Consider the following 20,316-nt stretch of genomic DNA (forward strand, 5'->3'; position numbering starts at 1 on the left):
AAATGGGATAACATCTATCTTAAGGAATTGAGAAGATTAGAGTAGGGTACACACAGTGCTTAATATAATGCCTACCACATAAGATGCGTTCAGTAAATGGTAACCATCATTATAATAAGATGACAGACATACTTTTAAAAGCAGTGAGAATTTAAGAAGATGAGAATACTTGGCAATTGATAAGCATGTCAATTTCCATTGCATTCACCCATAAATGACACTTAAGAATAATCAAGACTGATACTGTAACACCCCAAAGTGATTCCCAATGTTTCCAGCAACCCCAGGTATCTCATGGTGAGACTCTTTTGTCTTAAATACCTACAAAATCATTCCTTTTATTGACCTGCTGATAAAATATATACTTAATCATGACAATTAAATTTATTTCCAGAATAGGACATGTCCTTTCAAACTTTAGAGATACCACTGAGTCTAAAAAAATGGCACATGGAAAGGAAAAAAATTAGGAATTTCTCTAGGGCTTCCAAATGCCATGAAAAGAAGTAAAATTATAAATGTAGGCATACATGCATGAGGATATGTACACATATATAAAACTTTAAAAGTTTAAAGTCAAAATTATAAATTAATTCCAAATGGACTCCTGTAGATTTGAATAAATTTCAGTATAATACATTGAATTACACTAAATTTGAGGTCCAAATTTAAAACAGGAAAGTAAAACCAGATTCATGCAAAAGATGCAAACTTTCCTACAAAGTATCCATGTTCAGTTGGCAAAGAAGTCAAAGTGAAACATGAGCTAGATACCGAAATACACAAAATACCACTATATATTCCATGGAAAATGGCAAATTTCTTCATTTTGCTCACCTAATAAATCAAGATACCCACAGATTTCTAGATATTCTTTAAACACTTTTTTCTCTTACTGGTTTCACAACTGTATTTTCTCACTTCCGTTAACAATTCTCCAAAATCCCTATTAAGATAATGACCTATATCTCTATACTTTACATTAAACTCAAGCTTACCATTGTTAAGCTGGCCAAAAACTAAGTCCCAGAAATTCTTTATTATTTTTTTTTTACAATTTGAGAGTAGCTCCAATAAGATTCTCATTGACTACAAACGAAAAGAATCTTAAATCTTAACCCTTTGTTTTGGAAAGTTGTGGTTAAAACAAAACAAACAGAAAAATCCACCATCCTCAAATATCATTACAACCTCAACTCTATTTTTATTGCTGGAGACATTTTTAGAGAGAAGAATTACATCTAGTCAGGTCTGGAAGAGTCAACTGATGAGTTCAATGTAAGAATTTACTTTAAAATAATAATAGTTATAGATCTCCTTTTCCAAAACCCTGATATTGGAGAAAATAAGAAGAACAAGAAGATGATGCAGAAAGAATAAAAAACAGACTATTTTGATTCATTTAGGACAAAATATTTGTTAACCTAAGAAAGGGAAAAAAGTGTAAACAGGACAGAGTAATAACTACATTCTGACCCTTTCAACAACTAATTTAATCCATTTAACCATCATTCATTTTCAAGTGATATTAGATAAAGAAGAACTGATTACATGTAAGGAGACACAATATCACGCTTGAAAACAAAGGATCAAAAAAAGAACCATTTCAATAATATTTCCCCCACTATGACTAATCCTAATTTGTATTTCCTTCAAACTCAGCTCTCCCATTCAACTCCACACATACGCTTTAAACCAGCTTCTATTCAGGGAATGATATACAGAAAAAATGATATACAGAAAAAATGAAGGAGAGAAAAAGAAAATGATATACAGAAAAAATGATATACAGAAAAAATGAAGGAGAGAAAAAGGCAAAAGTGTAAAGAGTTAGGACAGAAGTTCCAGAGCATTTCTCAGTTTTAAGAATGACATAAAATGAAGTTGCCCCAAAAGGACTTCCCTTACATCTTGTTGGAATGGAATAGAGAAAATGGGATATGGAAAATAAATGGAAAACAAAAAGAAAGATCAGAAAGATGCAATTTCAGATTTCTTGACAAAACTGGACTATACAGCTTAGAATGCATGGTACTTGCATCTGAGTTTCATTTACAGTTCCCATCTGATTCTCCCAAAACAATCGGGACCTTAAATTGTACATTCTATAAGAACTAAGTTTCTTCCTAATATCTTCCGTTTCTTTCAGAGTCAAGGAAAGAAGAAAATAAATCCCTAAAGAAGGAAAATAAATGTGAGAGCATCTTAACTCCTTGTAATTCTAACATAATCAAAATAATGAAAAACTATACTTCAGAGTAAAATGAAGCCATGCAAACTATACTTATACAACTAATAAAGTTAAAACTTGACACTATTTCCTCCTCCATCACTGACATTCTGCACTGATTGGGCCAAAAAAGCCAACTAGACACATACATATACATACACACATACACAATTTATTTAAAATTGTGTATACATATACATGAACACATACTTGAAATCAGAACTTACCCACTGCTTTCCCAATAGTCAAAAACACCTTCTCTTATAGGACAACACTAACCAAAGTAGATTACACATTTCACTTGTAAATTAATTTCATGATTGAAATTCATTTCATAAACTTTTAGAACAGATCTTTGAATGGTCTTAGCAATCAACCACATTATTTCCCTCTATCAAACAAGCCAAAATTTAAAAATAGAATTCAACACCGGCAATGGCTATTTTTGAAGCTATCTCCATTGAAGTAAGAGATCCTCGAAGACACAAACTGCATCTTATTTATCTCTGTATATATAGTTCCTAGCACCATACCTGGCATAGTAGGTGCTCAAACAGATTACTAGGTTAATCAAATGAAAGACAGACAATAATTTCATATTATGTAACAAGAACTTGAAAAATGTTCATCCCTTTGACTCAAGGTAATTCTACCTATAGGAAATGATCTTAAAGAAAGAACCTAGAATGAATATATGAATAAACAAAGATATTCAATGAAGTTATGCATTTAACTTGAAAAACTGAAAACAATCTAAATATCAAAAGTTAAGGTTACTGGAAAGTAAATTATGGTTCATTCACATTAGAGTACAGTGCCATATGGAATTATTTATAAAGAGGTTTTGATGAAGAAAATACTCATGATAAAATATTAAGAAAAAAATCCCACAAAGATGTTTGATTTCGACTGTTCTAAAATTAGCTAAAAAAAGATTTGAAGTTAAAAAAAAAAACATAACTACTAAAAGCATTTTTTGCTACATTTTCCATACTGGCATGTTTGTTTAATACATACATAGAACAATTGTGTCAGTTTCTATTATTCTTCATTATTACTATAAATTTGTATGGAGGCTCCTGAGCAATATAATAAATTTATTCTTTTTGTAAAAATTTAAATAAATAATAAATCATCAGGAGATCTCTACTCATATCTGGGATGGCTCCTAAATTAATATGGGCAAATCACAAACTTTAGAAATGGCTTTTTAGATAAGTATTGATGAAGTAAAACTAGAGTCTGAAGGCAAATAAAATATTCTTTTGGATTTTTCTTTTCTTGCCTTTACGTTTGATTTGCATACTGTTTCCATTATTGTATCACTGTATTTGTTCACAATTTAAAAAAACACTTTGAATTTAATTTCCTTATATCCCATTGTTGTTCTTCTATCTTCCCAAACTTAAGTGAAACATGAAAGCAGTAACTTTCAGCGTAGGTTAGTGAAGCATAAGTGAGGTGGGGCTACCGTCCAAATTTCTGGATTAGCCAGAGTCGGCCAGACAATCATGGTGGAATTCAGAACATACAAGTAAACAACTACTCTTTCACTGCATTTACGGCCAATCTTCTAAAGAGGCTACTGTGTTTTGGTGGCTCATCTTACTGATCTCTCATTTAGTCTACAAGTCTCTGCATGCAATAAGGCTCCTGCCTACTCCATTCCCATGAAAGCGTTCTGACAGAGAGTATCAATGATGTCAGTTGTTATTACACTGTTATTACTGGCTCCTCTTCTTCCACCCACTCCTTTAACACCTATGTGCCCCAGGGATTCATTGTGGTTCACCACTATTCTCCCTCTGTAGAATTCTCAAGGTTCTAACTACTCTCCGACCAAATACAAAACTCCAGATATTGCCCTAGAGCTTTAGACTCCATATCCAACTTCTACACAGATGACCCATTACTCACCTTAAACTCAATATGCCGAACACTAAACATACCATCTTTGGTGGCTCCCCATTGTTTATAAAATTCAAGCCACCCCTTGATCTGGCTTCACCCTACTGCTTCAGCTCATCCTCTGCCATTCATATTCATTTTTCTGAAAGCCTGGTAAAACAAAATCACCACCTAGTATTTACTGAGGGCCCATTAAATACCAGGCATTATTTTAAGCACTTTATATGATTAACTCATTAATCTTCACAGCAATCCCATAAGGTAGATGCTATTCTTTTCATTTTATGCTAAGGAAAGTATCTTGCCTAAGCTACTAAATAGTAGAGTCAGTATACAAACCTACATCCTGTGCTCCTTACTTTTATACTATGCACTTTTTCATAAATGCCTATATACTGTCCAATGCCAAGCACTGTCCTGGGGATTCAAGGTAAATATGACAAAAAAGACCCACATCCTCATGGGACCCCTATTCTATGAAATAAATGGAATAAACAAACAAAAAAACATATTGTAGATTAAAAAATGCCCAGAAGAAAATAAAAAGGATTTTATAACAGAAAATTCACTGAGGTGGCCCTACTTAACGGTAATGAAAGAAAACCTCTCTGAAAAATGACTTTTAAGGTGAAACCTAAAGGATGAGAAGGTACCAACTATGTAAAGTGAAAGGGTATACCTGGACAAGAACTGGGCCCTTACAAAGCACAAAAATGGTACTATGGACTGAACGATGTTCTCCAAGTATTCATATACTGAAGCCCTAATCCCCAATGTGACTGTGTTTGGAGACAGAGCGTTTAAGAAGTAATTAAGATTAAATGAGGTCATAAGGATGGGCCCGAATCCAACAGGGCTGGTGTCCTTATAAGAAGAGGAAGAGACACTAGAGACTTCTCTCTCTCTGCAAGTGCACAAAGAAGAAAAGCCATGTGAGGACACAGTGAAAAGACACCCGTCTACAAGTGAGGAAGAGAGGCCTCACCAGAAACCAACCCTGATGGCACCCTGATATTGACTTCTAGCCTCCAGAACTGTGAGAAAATAAATTTCTGCTGTTTAAGTCATCCAATTTGTGGTATTTTGCTATGGCAGCAAAACCAAACAAATACAAATGGGAAAGACTGAGGTGTGTCATAGGAACTGACAAAAAATAGTGTGCTGGAATACAGAGAGCAATGGAGATAATAATATGTCAAAGACTCTTAAGTCCACAGACGGTAGATGAACCAGAAATAAAGTGATCGCAAAACCTGTCCCTGGTGCAGGAGTTTGAAGGTGGTTGATACTGAATTTGGAAATGTATGGTGTGGGTTTTTGTTCTCTCAGTGACTGGGAGTCACTAACATACAGTGGCTAGAATATAAAAATCTATATTCCACCCTGGAATGCACAAAACAGCCCATACAGCAAAGAGCTGAACTCGTCCCAAAATGTTAATAGTGCCCTATTGAGGAACAGTGGCTAATAGTATGTTTGGTTTACTCAGGGGACTACAGAACACCAAGATTTAGCCTTTTTTGGTAGTTTTTACACCACTAAGGTTAGTTTTGAGCTAATTCTGGTGAATTAATAATTATGTGTTGTGCCTATGCACAAGGAATGGTGTTGGATACTCTGGGGCATACCCACAGGAATCGAACACCAATCCTAGGTCGAAGAGCCACAGTAAGGGAGATATGACACCACATTTCAGCAAATCTAAGGCACCGGTGGTTTTAAGATGCATCATTTTATGTACAACTAAAGAAGGTAATACCACCAAGTAAATTACAAAATCAACTGTAAGATACACCCTAATTTCAGAGCTGTTATGATGTTAAAAAAATATACATCTTAAATAAATGAAAAAGAATATGAAAACAAATAGCTAAAATGCAACTAGTAGGAATCATATAAAATAAAAGAGTCTACATCGGGAAGGAGTTTAGGTCTAGAGAAGAGATGTGAACATCATCTAAAAGGAGGTATTAAAAGCCATAATTTGGATAAAGGCCAAAAGGGAGGCAAGAGGAGGCACCATAAAGACAATTTTTTTAAGTAAACAGGTATTAAAGCATTTAACTGCTTTACTACAATTAACGGTTTTCATATTTTACAATAATTTCATGCTGATCTTCACCATCACTGCTAATTTTTTTTTTTTTTTTTCGGTACGCGGGCCTCTCACTGTTGTGGCCTCTCCCGTTGCGGAGCACAGGCTCCGGACGCGCAGGCTCAGCGGCCATGGCTCATGGGCCCAGCCGCTCCGCGGCATGTGGGATCTTCCCAGACTGGGGCACGAACCCGTGGACCCTGCATCGGCAGGCAGACTTTCAACCACTGCGCCACCAGGGAAGCCCATCACTGCTAATTTTAACACTACAAATTTGTAAACAAAAAAAAGCAAAACATAGTGAAGATTAAGAACATGCTCAAGATCGTAAAAAGCAATACAAAAAACAGATCATCCCATTCATTTCCAATATGGTGTCGAAACCACTTAGACATGCCACTGTGTGTGTGTGCGTCTGTTATGTAAACTTAGTCAAAAAGCAATGGTACACACATCTGAAAGCAGAACCTGAGAGCAACCAAGAAAGTATGATACAATTACATGCAGAATTAATATTTAAATTCCTAAGTGGTTTTATTATAAACATTCACAGTTACCAGTCAGAGCTATGAAAAACTGCAGTTATATCATAGTATCAAATTGTTTTCTCCTTAAAAAAATTTTTTTGAAGATAGTGGGAATATTTAAGTTCAATACTTTTAAATCAGTATTTTTTCAAGTTTTTTTGTTTTTTTTTTTTTGTGGTACTCAGGCCTCTCACTGTTGTAGCCTCTCCCGCTGCGGAGCACAGGCTCCGGACGCGCAGGCTCAGCAGCCATGGCTCACGGGTCCAGCCGCTCCGCGGCATGTGGGATCTTCCCGGACCGGGGCACGAACCCGTGTCCCCTGCATCGGCAGGCGGACTCTCAACCACTGTGCCACCAGGGAAGCCCCTTTTCAAGTATTTTTAAAGCATAAAGGCAATGTCATCTTTGTACATGAAAAAGTATGGTTGCAAGTCACGCATAGGATAAGAAAGAAGAAAATCTATAATTCTCTGGTATTAACACTTAAATGTGTTATAAATACACCAAATGATTTTAATTAAATTCTATTCATTTTGACTGAAATACCTTCTGACAAACTTCCCCCAAGAGTGGGAGGGTGAGGTTGGAGGGAGGAAAAAGGAGAAATGGAGGGAGGGAATCCCTCATGAAAAAGAGAATGAAAAAAGAGACAAGAGAAGGAGAGGAGAGGTGACTGATCTGAAGAAATAACTAGCTAACAGAGTAAAGATGGTGAAGACCATCACATTGCCCCAGAACAGATTTCCTGAGTAAAGAGAATGTTACAGCTTTTTGCTAGAAGCTGAGCATGATAAAGGCTCTTGAAAACCATACTGGCTATCTACCTTTACTACAGGGCAGGTACTTTTCTCAAAATACTTGCAAGTCAAAGGAACCTGATGGGGAACACGAAGACCACCCGTTAGCCAAAGCAAACAGCACACAATCTGCAATCTGTCTAAATGATTAGACAAACTGAGATGGCTGTTATCAAAGTGCATATTAACAGTTTGTCAAAACATGTTCTTGGGCTACTTTATGATTACTTTTACGTAAGCAAGTTCCCTCAAAGGAAAAAGAATCCCAATAATTTTCTACAACTACATGTCATACAATAGAACTGTGGTTAAATTTACACGTGGCAGGAAAAGTTTTGAAAAATGTGAAATACCTCAGTCTGACCTTCATGGGCACTGGTCTCATGAGTAACTCGAATGGCCTGTAATAAGAATATAAAGTATTAACAGGAACAAATGACTATATCCAACTTTTTAAATGAAAACAACAACGCTAAATTTTAACATCTAAAGCCTTGTTAAGAAACAAATTGGAGGAGATTTTTGGAACAGTTTAACACTGAATATTTAAGAATGATTTCTGAGTAAGCAAATGAATTGCTGTGCTTTCCAGCCCTCAAATCTCTGAAACTTTAGGAAACTGAGTATCTGCTTATTTGTAATTGCCAGGGGTAAGTGGGAGTCATTTACCTTATTTAATTGCTGGAACTAACATTTAACACTTTATTCAACTGAGACTAGAATAAAGTAAGCATCTCACAGATAGAGACTGAAGAAGCTTAGCTCATCTGTTTCTCCAGGTTACATGCTATTCTGCAGCTCTGGCTGTATTTATGCTTAATCATGCAGCTTCAGTCAGCACTTTAGAAATGTGGAGCAAAAGGCATGCATTTAAGAGAAGCTAGAGATTTTAGGTTCCTGAACTTAAAAAAAAAAAAAATGCTCTTATAATAGGCACTATTAACAAAGATGAAGAGAAACAGTCAAAGTAAACTACGGGTGAAAGTACCTTTATGAATGGCAATTTGGCAATAAGTATCAAAGCTTTAAAAACATGCAAACTATTTCGTCCAGCAATTTCTCTTCTAGGAGTTTATATATTTACATATAACTGTACATAATTATATATCACTAATGATATTTGCAAAGACTTAGCTACAATGATATACCTTGTAGTATTTTTTCAAATGGTGAAAAAAAGGGAAAAACATTAAATTTCTGACAATAATTTATTGGTTAAATAAAATACTACACTATGGAAAGCTAGGCAGCCATTAAATGATGCCAAATATATACTTACTGGTATGTAATATGTTTGTGATAAGTTACGTGAAAAAAGCAAGTTATAAAACAATATTACAGTGTGATCAAATTTTTGTTTTAAAATATTGTGCATACAATTATATATTCCCTATTAAAAATATAAATGGTGGCTACCTCTCATTGGTGGGATTACTGGTGACTTTTATGTTGTTCATTTTATTTTTATGTAAAATAAAGACGTTTTATGAGATCAGCAGGTTTTTTAAAGAAAATACAACTTAAAATAATCAAAGTATATTAGAATGCTAAAACAACATAATCAAGTCAATGGATTTATTGGGCACAAACTCTGCCTAACACATTGTTCTAGCCAAATAATTTGTACACTATACTGTTTCTAATTTCAAAGAACTTACAATCTACTTAATAATGTCATTAAAAGGTAAAAAGCCTTCAAAAGAAAAATAGATTTCAAATAGAATAAAATGTAAATTCCAATCTAAATTCTATGAAAAGGTACAATCATTTAAAACGTCTTAGACTATGTGGCCTGTGTCCTCACACATGCAAAAATATTACACTGATAAAATAGCTAGAGAATATTCTAACATCTACCTTTAAACCTTTGCTTTTTCCATTGGTCTTCAGCCTTGTTCCAAATTCCCAGTGAAAGACACACAGGGTATTGCCAAGCATATATTTATTATAGGGAGGGAATGGTAAGGAACAGTCAATCATAAGATATTTTATAAATTGTTAAATCAAATTGCCTTTTTTCTCTCATTCAGCTCTGGACATAGAGAAGAAGTGGCAATTTATCAACATTTATGGATATTTCAGATAATGTTACAAAAGTACAAAAGGCCTGTTTTAATGGATACAACAAAAATCCATAATTGCATAATATATGGTTTCAAGACAAACCCCCCAAAAGAATCTACAATCCCAGAGAATTTTGCCCACACATGAGATCAAGACAGAAAAAGGTACCGACGTCATAGTTCTCCAGGTATCTGGCTCGTTCTTCAGGGCTCATTGATGCAGACTCCTCCAGGAATTTTTTCAAGGTTGATCCAGATTCTGAGAATATTAAAGATGATAAAATTGAAAAGGCTTGCTATCTCAAAGAGACTGAGATATGAAAATACTAGAAGCATGCTAACTATTTCTCAGGTAAAACCCTTTTACTGGTAAGTTAGGAATATAAGAATATTGGGATAAATGATAGGGCTTAAGTTATTTGTTTGTTAAACCTGGGGAGGATTAATATTTCCCCTAACAGTATATACATTCCCATTATAAAAGAAAGAAGGGAGGAAAAGCTTTATTTGATACGTCGAAAGAAAGAACTAGAACACCACCTACTGCTCAGTAAGTTAACTTATAACTTAAGCAGGAGGAAGATAGCAGTAATGAAAAATTATTTACCAAAGTGCATCTTGTCTTTATTGTTGGCAATAGCATGGATTAGTCCAATTGTTCCACAGGCATTGCTGATGGTTTGCTTCATGAAATATACTGATGATGTAACATCTTGTCCCTGAGATTTTATTTTTTCCTCTTCTTCTGTTCTGAATATTTCATACTATCAAAAAAAAATCAATAGTCTACATGTGAAAATAATATATTAAAAAGGACTTAAATATAAATATGGAAAAACTCTAAATATACATCAATGGGAATTTGGTTAACATGGCATATGTGAATGCAATACTACAAAACATTTTAAAAAGAATAAAAGATTTACATATTCTGACTTAGAAATCTGTCCATGATTATAGAGTGGTTACAGGCCAGTATATATTAATATGATTCTCATTTATGTTTTAAAAATATTTCCTTTGTATATGCATTGAAAAGTGTTAAAAGATATAGAAAAACTTAACAGATAAGAGATAAGAGATCTGGGATAAGAGATTACTAGAGGATTTTTACTTTCTACTTTTCACATTTCTATACTGTTACATCATATTATATTAACAAAATTCACACTATATTTATAAGTATATGGTATTCATAACATTCACCATTATCTATAACAACTGATTGTAAAAACAATATGGTACAATAATGTCAAAAGTGTGGGCTCTACATCTGATTGCCTTAACCCACAACCTGGCTCTGCCATTATTAGCTGTGCAACTCCAACAAGTTACTTAATGTCTCTGTGCCTCATTTTTCCAATTGTAAAAAGCGTTAAAAATAATGAGGTTAAAAAATGGGTGGGGAGAGAAATTAACACAACATTGTAAATCAACTATACCTGAATAAAATAAATATTTAAAAAACTGAGTGAGGATGGGGACTTCCCTGGTGGTCCAGTGGGTAAGACTCCGTGCTCCCAATGTAGGGGGCCCAGGTTCGATCCCTGGTCAAGGAACTAGATCCCGCATGCCACAACTAAGAGCCTATGCGGCCAAAATAAATAAATTATTTAATTAAATAAATTTAAAAACAAAAGTGAGGAGAAGGAAGAGAGTAGGAAGATGATTTTATTGTTTTCCTATAATTTTCAGATTCCAATAGAGTAGGGAGCCCTACTACAGCCCACAGGCTACAGGCCAAACCTGGCCCACTGCCTGGTTTCGTAAGTAAAGTTTTATTTTTGTATTGTCTATGGCTGTTTTCATACTAAAAGGCAAAGTTGAATAGTTATAATAGAGACTATCAGGCCTGCAAAGTTGAAAATATTTGCTAGCTGACCCTTGACAGAAAAAGTCTGCTGACCCCTGTGATAAAAGAAACAAATGATGTCTATTTAAAACCCATAATTAAGGAACTGCTTTTAACAACAAACGCAGCTGTGCCTGAAAAAATAATTTTTATAAATGTGCTCCTAAATCAAATTTTTATTTTTTTAATTTTTTACTATTTTTTATTAGAGTATAGTTGATTTACAATGTTGTGTTAGTTTCTGCTGTACAGCAAAGTGAACCAGTTATACATATACATATATCTAAAATCAAATTTGTAAATATTTTCAGAATAAATTCTGAACCATTAATTCATTCATATAAGTTCAACTGATAAAAACTGAAAAGTTCAATGCAGTAAGGTCTTGAGCTGAAATGTTTTGTACAGTCCTAGAGTTTAGTTTGTTATTGTTGTTGCTTAACATCAATGTTCCTTGGTGACAAAGCAAAAGAGTTTGAAGTTATCAAAAACTTACCATAAAGTCATCAAAAAGTTTGATAACTTCTCAAGATTTAAGGTTTAGAAAAAAAATCCTAAAATGATTCAGAGCAAGTATAGGAAAAAGGAAAGTGACTGTGTTTTCACTGTGGTCTGCTATAATTAAAGACAACAAAAATATCAGAGAGAAATAAATTAATAGCGTAAAGCACATTTAAAACACTGTAACTGACTTTATTTAAAAGATAATGATGTATCCATAACAATTCTTTTGCTATTAGTATGCTGAAGCCATTCACAACTACATAATCAGTTTCTAAATTAGAACTTAGAAGATTGAAACACTTCATATTTCCTAAACCATCCACTAGATATCCTTTGAGTGATTTTTATTATGTCACTTATGAGCTGAAATAGGGACCGACCAAATTGTAAGAGATATCAGAAAGTGGCAGATGCCACTATATTTTCTACTTATATAAGTATAAATACTCATTCCTCACATCTTCCCATTTACTTCATTTTTTACAATGTGGAGTTCATCCTATTATTTCTAAGTTTAAAAATAAAAATCAGAAAGATATAGACTCAAAACTGTTTTAAAATGGCTCCATAATGCACATAGCTATAAGATATCATTCTAGAAGGCCTGAAATATGGAGATTTGAATTTAGATACAGAGAACTAAGAATAGCTGTTTATAATCCCCAACATATCCTAAATCTGCCAATTAAATTGTATTTAAGCTTAACGATTCGCACCCAAATCAAGTTTATTCTGAAAATAATGTAACCCATGTCATTAGTTACATCTACCTCCTTAAAACAAAGATTTCTTTACTTATATATTGAAAACATTTACATATTTTATATATTAAAATTTTGAATATTCTTTATTCATATATTTTCTAAGACAGATTTAAGAATATCCTAGTACTTAACAATTCTAAAGTATACACATGAAATTGTGATTAAATGTCACATCAAAACAGTTGAGACAAACTAACCATATTTTATAAAAAAAAAAAGAAAACTACCAGAGTTTAAAAGACTCAGGGCTTCTCTGTCAATCTACAAATCAAAATCTAAATACATCTCTTTAATAAAACTAGATTTTTAGGATGTCCCCACTGTCTAGATTTCCTCATTTTATGCAAGAAGGGAGTCATCTGTTCTTAATTCATAGGTTTAATTCAACAGCATAGGTTTAATTCAACATTGAAAGAGAATTCTGCATTTACTGGAAACTATATCTTACTTAACAATTACCTTTTCTGTAATAGGGAAGAGAAGCAACACTGCACACACTGGTCTTGGTACCATGCTAAGGAGTTCAGGGTCCATTCCATATACATCAACAAACTGCCAGTTAGGATGTAGACCTAATTGTTTGAGAAACTGGTAAAAAGGGGAAAAAAACCAGTTTAGTGTTAACAGGGAAATAATGTGTATATACTGTATATCTGATACATAAAAGGGAATGGAAGGTACAAATATTACTGATGTTCAATAAGAATGAAGTAAAGCAGGTCTTCCATGAATAAGGTAGGAAGAGATAGCAATTTATTTAAATCAGTTAACAAACATTTAACATTTACAACATATTAAGCAAAACTCCGTTTTTCAAAATCCATTACTTTGGGATTGAACATAATAAGTCAGGACTTCACCGAACACATACAAGTGGCTTGATTGGTATCTTAAACTCATTCCCAACATTGGATTTTTAAGGAAATGCATCTAAGTTCTAGTACATAAAGAATTATTTTGGTAGTAAATCAGCATAGTCTATCCTAATTATCAAAAATGATGACTGAGGTTTAAAGATAGATGATAGGTTGATATCACAAGTTTTATCAATGAACAAAGAGTGTATAAGGTCAAAAAAGTCCAAGCAACTTGTGGGAACACCAGGAAATGCTTGATATAAAAAGTAACCTGGGACTTCCCTGGTGGTCCAGGGGGTAAGACTCTGCGCTCCCAATGCAGGGGGCCCGGTTCAATCCCTGATCAGGGAACTAGATCCCGCACGCATGCCGCAACTAAGAGTCCACATGCTGCAGCTAAGTCCAGGTGCAGCCAAAATAAATAAATAATTAATAAATAAATATTTTAAAAAATAATTATATAAAAAATAAAGTAACCTGCTGGCTTCCTGACTTTCAGTACACAATGAAACCTACTCAGCTTCACGGTCTCCCCTACATCTAGCAAAAAAAAAAAACTGTAACAAAAGAGCAGTGGTTTTTTCAAACTCTTAAGAATTCATAGGGAAATAAAATATCAGACCCTAATCTATTGCAGAGAGAAAAGGAAAAAAGAACATAATAATAAGAATGATGTCAATTTCACAATAAACTCAATAAATGCCTGTACTGAAGGAAATTGATGGTTTTAAAAAGTTCACCATCACAAAATAAATTTTACATGATAGAAATAATAAAGGAGTAGAGGAAACAAAAAACATACTAAAAATGCATCATTATACCTTACTTTGAGAATACATTATAGTATCTACTGGTCTAACATTATCTTTAAGTTGTTTTTTTGTTGTTGTTGTTTGTTTTTTTGTTTGTTTGTTTTTTTGTGGTACGCGGGCCTCTCACTGTTGTGGCCTCTCCCGTTGCGGAGCACAGGCTCCGGACGCGCAGGCTCAGCGGCCACGGTTCACGGGCCCAGCCGCTCCGCGGCATATGGGATCCTCCCGGACCGGGGCACGAACCCGTGTCCGCTGCATCGGCAGGCGGACTCTCAACCACCGCGCCACCAGGGAAGCTCCAACATTAACTGAGATTTAAAAATAAAAAGGTGCCTTGGGTATTTCTCCCTGAAGAACGATCACACATACTTAGATCATCAAATGAGATCTTGCAAAACCAATGGAAGCCATGCCCTATTACATAAACAGTGTTATTCATCTCACAGTCAGGTTCTACAAGACAAGACATTCCTGATTAAAGGACCACTCTCCACATCCCTCCAATTCTCTGCCTGTAGAAAAAACGCTACTTACTGATAGTATGGTTGGTCAAAAATAAGGTCTTAGATACGTTTAATAAGAAATACTCTGAATTAAAAAACTTATCTTGGCAGAATGTGCTCAACATCCATAGATTCATCAAGTCACATGCTCTGCAACAGTCTGGGGCCACAGAAATCAATGGCCTTCTCTAGTTAATACCTATTTTTCATCTGATTCCTATTAATGATTCCAGACTTTAATAAAGTTCAATGAAGTATTTCAAACTACTTCCCTCTCCCTTCTCCACTTTCTCTGAAATTCTTAGTCTATGCCCTCCTCAATATTCAATTCTATCTAGAAACTAAAAAAGGACTAAAACTGACTGCAAAGCCAAAGGAAGGAACTGTGTCTTATTCATCTTTTTAATCCCACTGCCTAGCACTGTACTGGCCAAACCATAGACACTCAAGTTCTATTTGCTGAACTTGCAAGAAATTTGTTGAAGATTGTATCTCTATCTTAATAGATAATCTAGCCATCTGTATGTCTACACGTCTGTTAAGCTATGTTTATAATGAATATTTTACATATACTTTTTATTTGTGCCAAGTTAAAGAGGTAGGAAAGATACATTTGGCTTCTAATCTAAAACCAGGCATTTATCAGCTCCATATACTCCAAATACTACCTGCACAGGACTGACAGCTCTAAAAGGCATACTGTCAAGGAAAAGTATCATAAACCCTGATAAAAGAATTTAAATTTATTTGTTAATATTATGTACCCCCAATAGCCATATTGCTATAAAGTTATAAAACAAGAGGTACATGTAACAGAGTAATTTTTACATCTGTGCTGCAAACTGAAAGTAACAGTTAAACATCTTAGTGAAAAAACAGTCTGGAGAAAACTGGCAGATTACCTTGAAGTTGTAAACTTGTTCCATGTCAGCCAAAGCTAAAGAGTATAAAAATTACCAAGCTCCAAAGCAGTTGTAGCGAGAGTGATTAGTATCAAACTGAGAACACATCAATGATTAAATAGAAGATTAAATTAAATATAAAAAAATGATTAAAATTTAACTGGAATCATACTTTTCCTCAACTTTTTACTCATATAGCCAATCAAATAAGATTGATAAAAAGACATTCAATTTAACTAATATCTATTAAGTACACCGATGCAACCTCTGACTCCAGATTGTTATGGGTCAGACTCACACAGGAAGTCATCATATGCATAGAAAGAATAAAAGAGGCTATGCCTAGTAACTACCTCTGGGCTTCGGAGAAAAGGTGAGGAAGAAAGTCTCCAACTTTTACCTCTCACTTTTTTTTAAATAACGAAGGTATCCTACTTTTATAATTAAAGGAAAAAGAAGAATCTACGTGCATTTGTGATGATCATAGTCAAATAGAGAAAGATTAAAAAGAAATTCTCTAAAATATTAAATATTAATAGTAGTTAGCTTGGATGGTATGGAACTCAACTTTTTATCTTCCAGTGTTTTTAAAAAGTGTTATTTTTACAATAGATGTAGTTTCAAAGATACAAATCTACAGAACTGATATGCATGTATTTTCTTTAAATTTACAAAACTGGGATAAAACATAATGCCAGTTTTAAAACTATTCCCAAAAAATCTCTCCAGCTTACAAAGAAAAGTATTCTATATAGTACAGGCACTTGCAAAGCCTTCTCTACACAATTAGAAGCATTCTGTTTGCACCAAATATAATAAAGGGATTTATAACCTTTAATATCTGTCTTCAGGCTTTTTTAAACATTGGGTAATAAAATAACAAAAAATTCTGACTGACTAGCTCACTAAATTTTTATAATGCCACACTAACGTTTGGCCTATCAAGAAAAACAATTAGTAAATTAGAATATGTGCCCAAAAAAGATCCTTGGTTAACTTATCCTTTTCAATGGTCCAAAGAGAAAATTTCCACCAGATACAGAATATTTTAATTTATTTGTAAATATTTAAAAATAGTATCTTGTATCAGAAACTATGCTAGGAACTTTAATGCACTTCACCTTTACTGCAAAGGAGGTTTTATTATTACATCCTTTCACCAGTGAGAAAACTGAGCCTGGGAGGTTCTGTGACTTTTCAAGGTCATGCTGCCAGAACCCACATGCAAAGCTCTGGATGTTCTGGTGCTTATTTACTTGTCTCTCACTGCTTAAAGTAGCTTTTTGTACTTTGTTCTCTAATTTTAGCCACAATGAACTCTTCAAGTTCTCAAAGGGTCGATAACCATCACTTACCTTGCTTTTGCACACAAACTGGACTTATATCTGAAAAAATGTTAGCCTCTCCCCCTCATTTTTAAAAATTTATTTATTTATTTATTTATTTATGGCTGTGTTGGGTCTTCGTTTCTGTGTGAGGGCTTTCTCCAGTTGTGGCAAGCAGGGGCCACTCTTCATTGCGGTGCGCGGGCCTCTCACTATCGTGGCCTCTCTTGTTGCTGAGCACAGGCTCCAGACATGCAGGCTCAGTAGTTGTGGCTCACGGGCCTAGCTGATCTGCGGCATGTAGGATCTTCCCAGACCAGGGCTCGAACCCGTGTCCCCTGCATTAGCAGGCAGACTCTCAACCACTGCGCCACCAGGGAAGCCCTCCCCCTCATTTTTAATGAATTCCTCCTCATTCTTTAGGTGATAGTCAAGTAACAAAAACTCTGATTACATAAATATATATAAAAAAAAGAAAAATTAAATCTACCTTCCTTTCAAATTTGTTCTTAAGTCACTTGCTCTGGTCTTTAATGGCCAGCTCAGGACAGCAATAGATTCTGCCTTGTTACTAATTTACTAATGATTTGGGTTATGACAGAAATTATACTTATCTAATAAATGCTTGATATCACTACTAGTAAAAGTATACTAGTAGTAACTGCTAGATGCAGAACTAGGAAAATAACTAATAGTTAAATGAGAAAACAATGGTTTTTAAACTCTGGAAACCAGCCAAATGAATTTTAATAGCTATTTAGTAAACAAACAAAAATGAAATTACTTAAGTACAGAATGGGGAAATACTAAAAACATTTTATGTAGGGACCAAGAAAAAAAGTTTACTTTACTGCAGGCTCAATATGGACTACACAATTGTCAATGTAAGTGATGCAATGCTGATCTGCTTTAGAAGTTGTATTACTCAGGACAATTTAGTAACACACTATTTCAACACAGATTATTCAGAGTGGAATATGATATCAGCTCTGGCAGGCCTATTTTATGAAGGATGACAACAAACAATCAGGCTCAAAGAAAGGTCACCAGGAATGATAAGGTTTTGGAAGACATCACAGCTGGAGAATCTGGGCATGTTCGAAGAAAACTTAAATTATTATAATCCTTTTCCCCCAATATTTCTAGTAATATCATGAAGAAGCAATTAGATTTACTCTGTATGGTTTCAATGGGAGGATGACAGACAACTGGAGGAAGTTACAGGAAAGCAGATTTTGTTTCAATATAAAGAAATATAATTCTTCTAATTATACATTATTCTCATGATAATAAAAAACTAAATCACTTTATGAGATAGAATACTGCTCACTGAAGTATTCAAGCAAAAGATTCATGACCACATTAAAGATAATTTTAAGAAACATTTTCTGGAGCATGAAAGGAGCTATATAAAATTTATTCATTCTTCCATTCAATAACTATTTGTTGAGAGCCCCCTATGGACCAGGCACCATTCTTAGTACTTCAGACTTGTCCTTGCTCTCACGGAACTTACATTCTAGTGGTATGATACACACAATAAACAAGTAAACACATAAACAAGATAATTTCACAAGGTGGTTAAGTATTATGAAAAAAATAAAACAAGACATGATGTCAGTGTAGCTTCAGGGCCGGTGGTGGGAAAAGGAAGGAACATTACCTGCATAATCAGGAAAGACTCACTGAGGAGAGGACTTTAAGTTAAGACACAAATGACAAGAACCAGCCATGAAACAACCCAGATCAGAATGATTCAAGCAAAGGATGAGCTAGTACAAAGACTGAAGCAGGAACAGGACGGGCATTCAAAGACTGCAGGCCAGCAAAAGTGGGAGGCAGGCAGCACCTCCCCATCAGGCCATAGTAAGCAGCCTGAAGTGCATTCTAAGGACAAGCAATGGAAGGCTGTTTTGTGTTTTGAGTGTTTTAAGCAGGGAAACACAGACGTGATTTGCATTTTTATAAAATCTCCTTGGGTGTATATTGAGAATATATTTTAGGGAGGTAAAGGGAGAAGCAGAAAAACTAGTTAGGAAGCTACTGCAGTTGTCCAAACAAAGGATGATGGTGGCTTGGGACATAGTGGTAGAAATGAATAGAATGGCCAGATTTGGGAGAGATTCTGAAAGAAGAGTCTACCGGAGTTGCAGATCATTGGATCTGAGAGGTTAGGTCAAGAAAAGTATTAAAATCAGCTAACTTCACAGAGTGCATGCTTTGTCCTATACATTGTTATACATAATTTACATGTAGCAATTTATTTAATCCTTACAACAATTTTACAGGATTAGGAGGGGTTATGAGAAACTAAGAAACTGAGGTACAAAGAGGCTAGGTAACTGCCTGTGGTCTCAGAGCAGAGATTCAAACCCAAGAAATTAAATCAGTACAAGAATGGCCTCTCCAAACTATCATAGCTGTGAAGAATTAATGACATTGACTTGGGCACTGTATAAATGGTGGTACCCTTAAAAGACTGGGGAAGCGGATTTGCAGGAGAAATGAGAGGATGTAAAGCCAGATTTCTTTTTCAGCCATGTTAAATTTGAGATATCTATAAGACATCCAAATGGAGATATACTGTAAGAGCGGTAGCTGAATATAGTAGTTTCCAATTCTGTAGAGAAGTCAGGACTTGGAGGAACACAGGATCTGTCACACAGAATAGGTGACAACTGACAGTACTAATGCTATACAACAGAAAATATAAAAAGATTAGCAGTGTAGGACAAAGTTCTGAGGAACTCCTTAGTAATTGGAAGGGAAATGATCCAGCAAAGGCAAATCTAAGAAGCAGTCAGAGAAATAGGAGGAAAACCAGAATTATCACAGCAGCCAAGAAAAGATGTTTCAAGAGGAATGGAGTGGGCTACTCTACCAAATGTTGCTGAGAGATCAAAAAAATGGTGACAGAAAAGTGAACACTGGATCTGGCAAAGTCGTGATTAGTAAACTTGAGAAAAGTAGTTACTGTGAAATGGTGAGGATAGAAGCAAACTAGATGGGAGTGAATACAGGAAAAAAAAAACGCTGATAAGAAAGTAGCAAGAGCGTCTATGGACAATGCTTTGTGAAAATTTACAAAGAAGGGAAACAGAGAGGAGGTAGTAGAGGAGGTCAGGGTAACAAGGGTGTTTTTCCCAAGGTGGGAAACACTAACTAATGAATATTTGT

At 34.7% G+C, this 20,316-nt stretch overlaps 1 protein-coding gene across 2 annotated transcripts in view; it reads right to left on the reverse strand.

The window, feature by feature from the left end:
- UCHL3 (ubiquitin C-terminal hydrolase L3) overlaps positions 1-20,316 on the reverse strand; it is a 44,062-nt gene that overhangs the window by 19,499 nt on the left and 4,247 nt on the right. For both annotated transcript variants that reach the window (XM_029210483.1, XM_029210482.1), the window contains 4 exons: positions 13,200-13,328; positions 10,228-10,384; positions 9,794-9,879; positions 7,911-7,958 (listed from right to left, as the gene is read on the reverse strand). In XM_029210483.1, the coding sequence (XP_029066316.1) occupies positions 7,911-7,958; positions 9,794-9,879; positions 10,228-10,384; positions 13,200-13,274 (366 nt within the window). In that variant the 5' untranslated portion in view covers positions 13,275-13,328. The remainder of the gene's footprint in view (positions 1-7,910; positions 7,959-9,793; positions 9,880-10,227; positions 10,385-13,199; positions 13,329-20,316) is intronic.

This window comes from Monodon monoceros, unplaced genomic scaffold (genome assembly GCF_005190385.1).
Source record: "Monodon monoceros isolate NGI ecotype Baffin Bay Population unplaced genomic scaffold, NGI_Narwhal_1 Super_Scaffold_8, whole genome shotgun sequence".
NCBI classification, from domain to species: Eukaryota; Metazoa; Chordata; class Mammalia; order Artiodactyla; family Monodontidae; genus Monodon; species Monodon monoceros.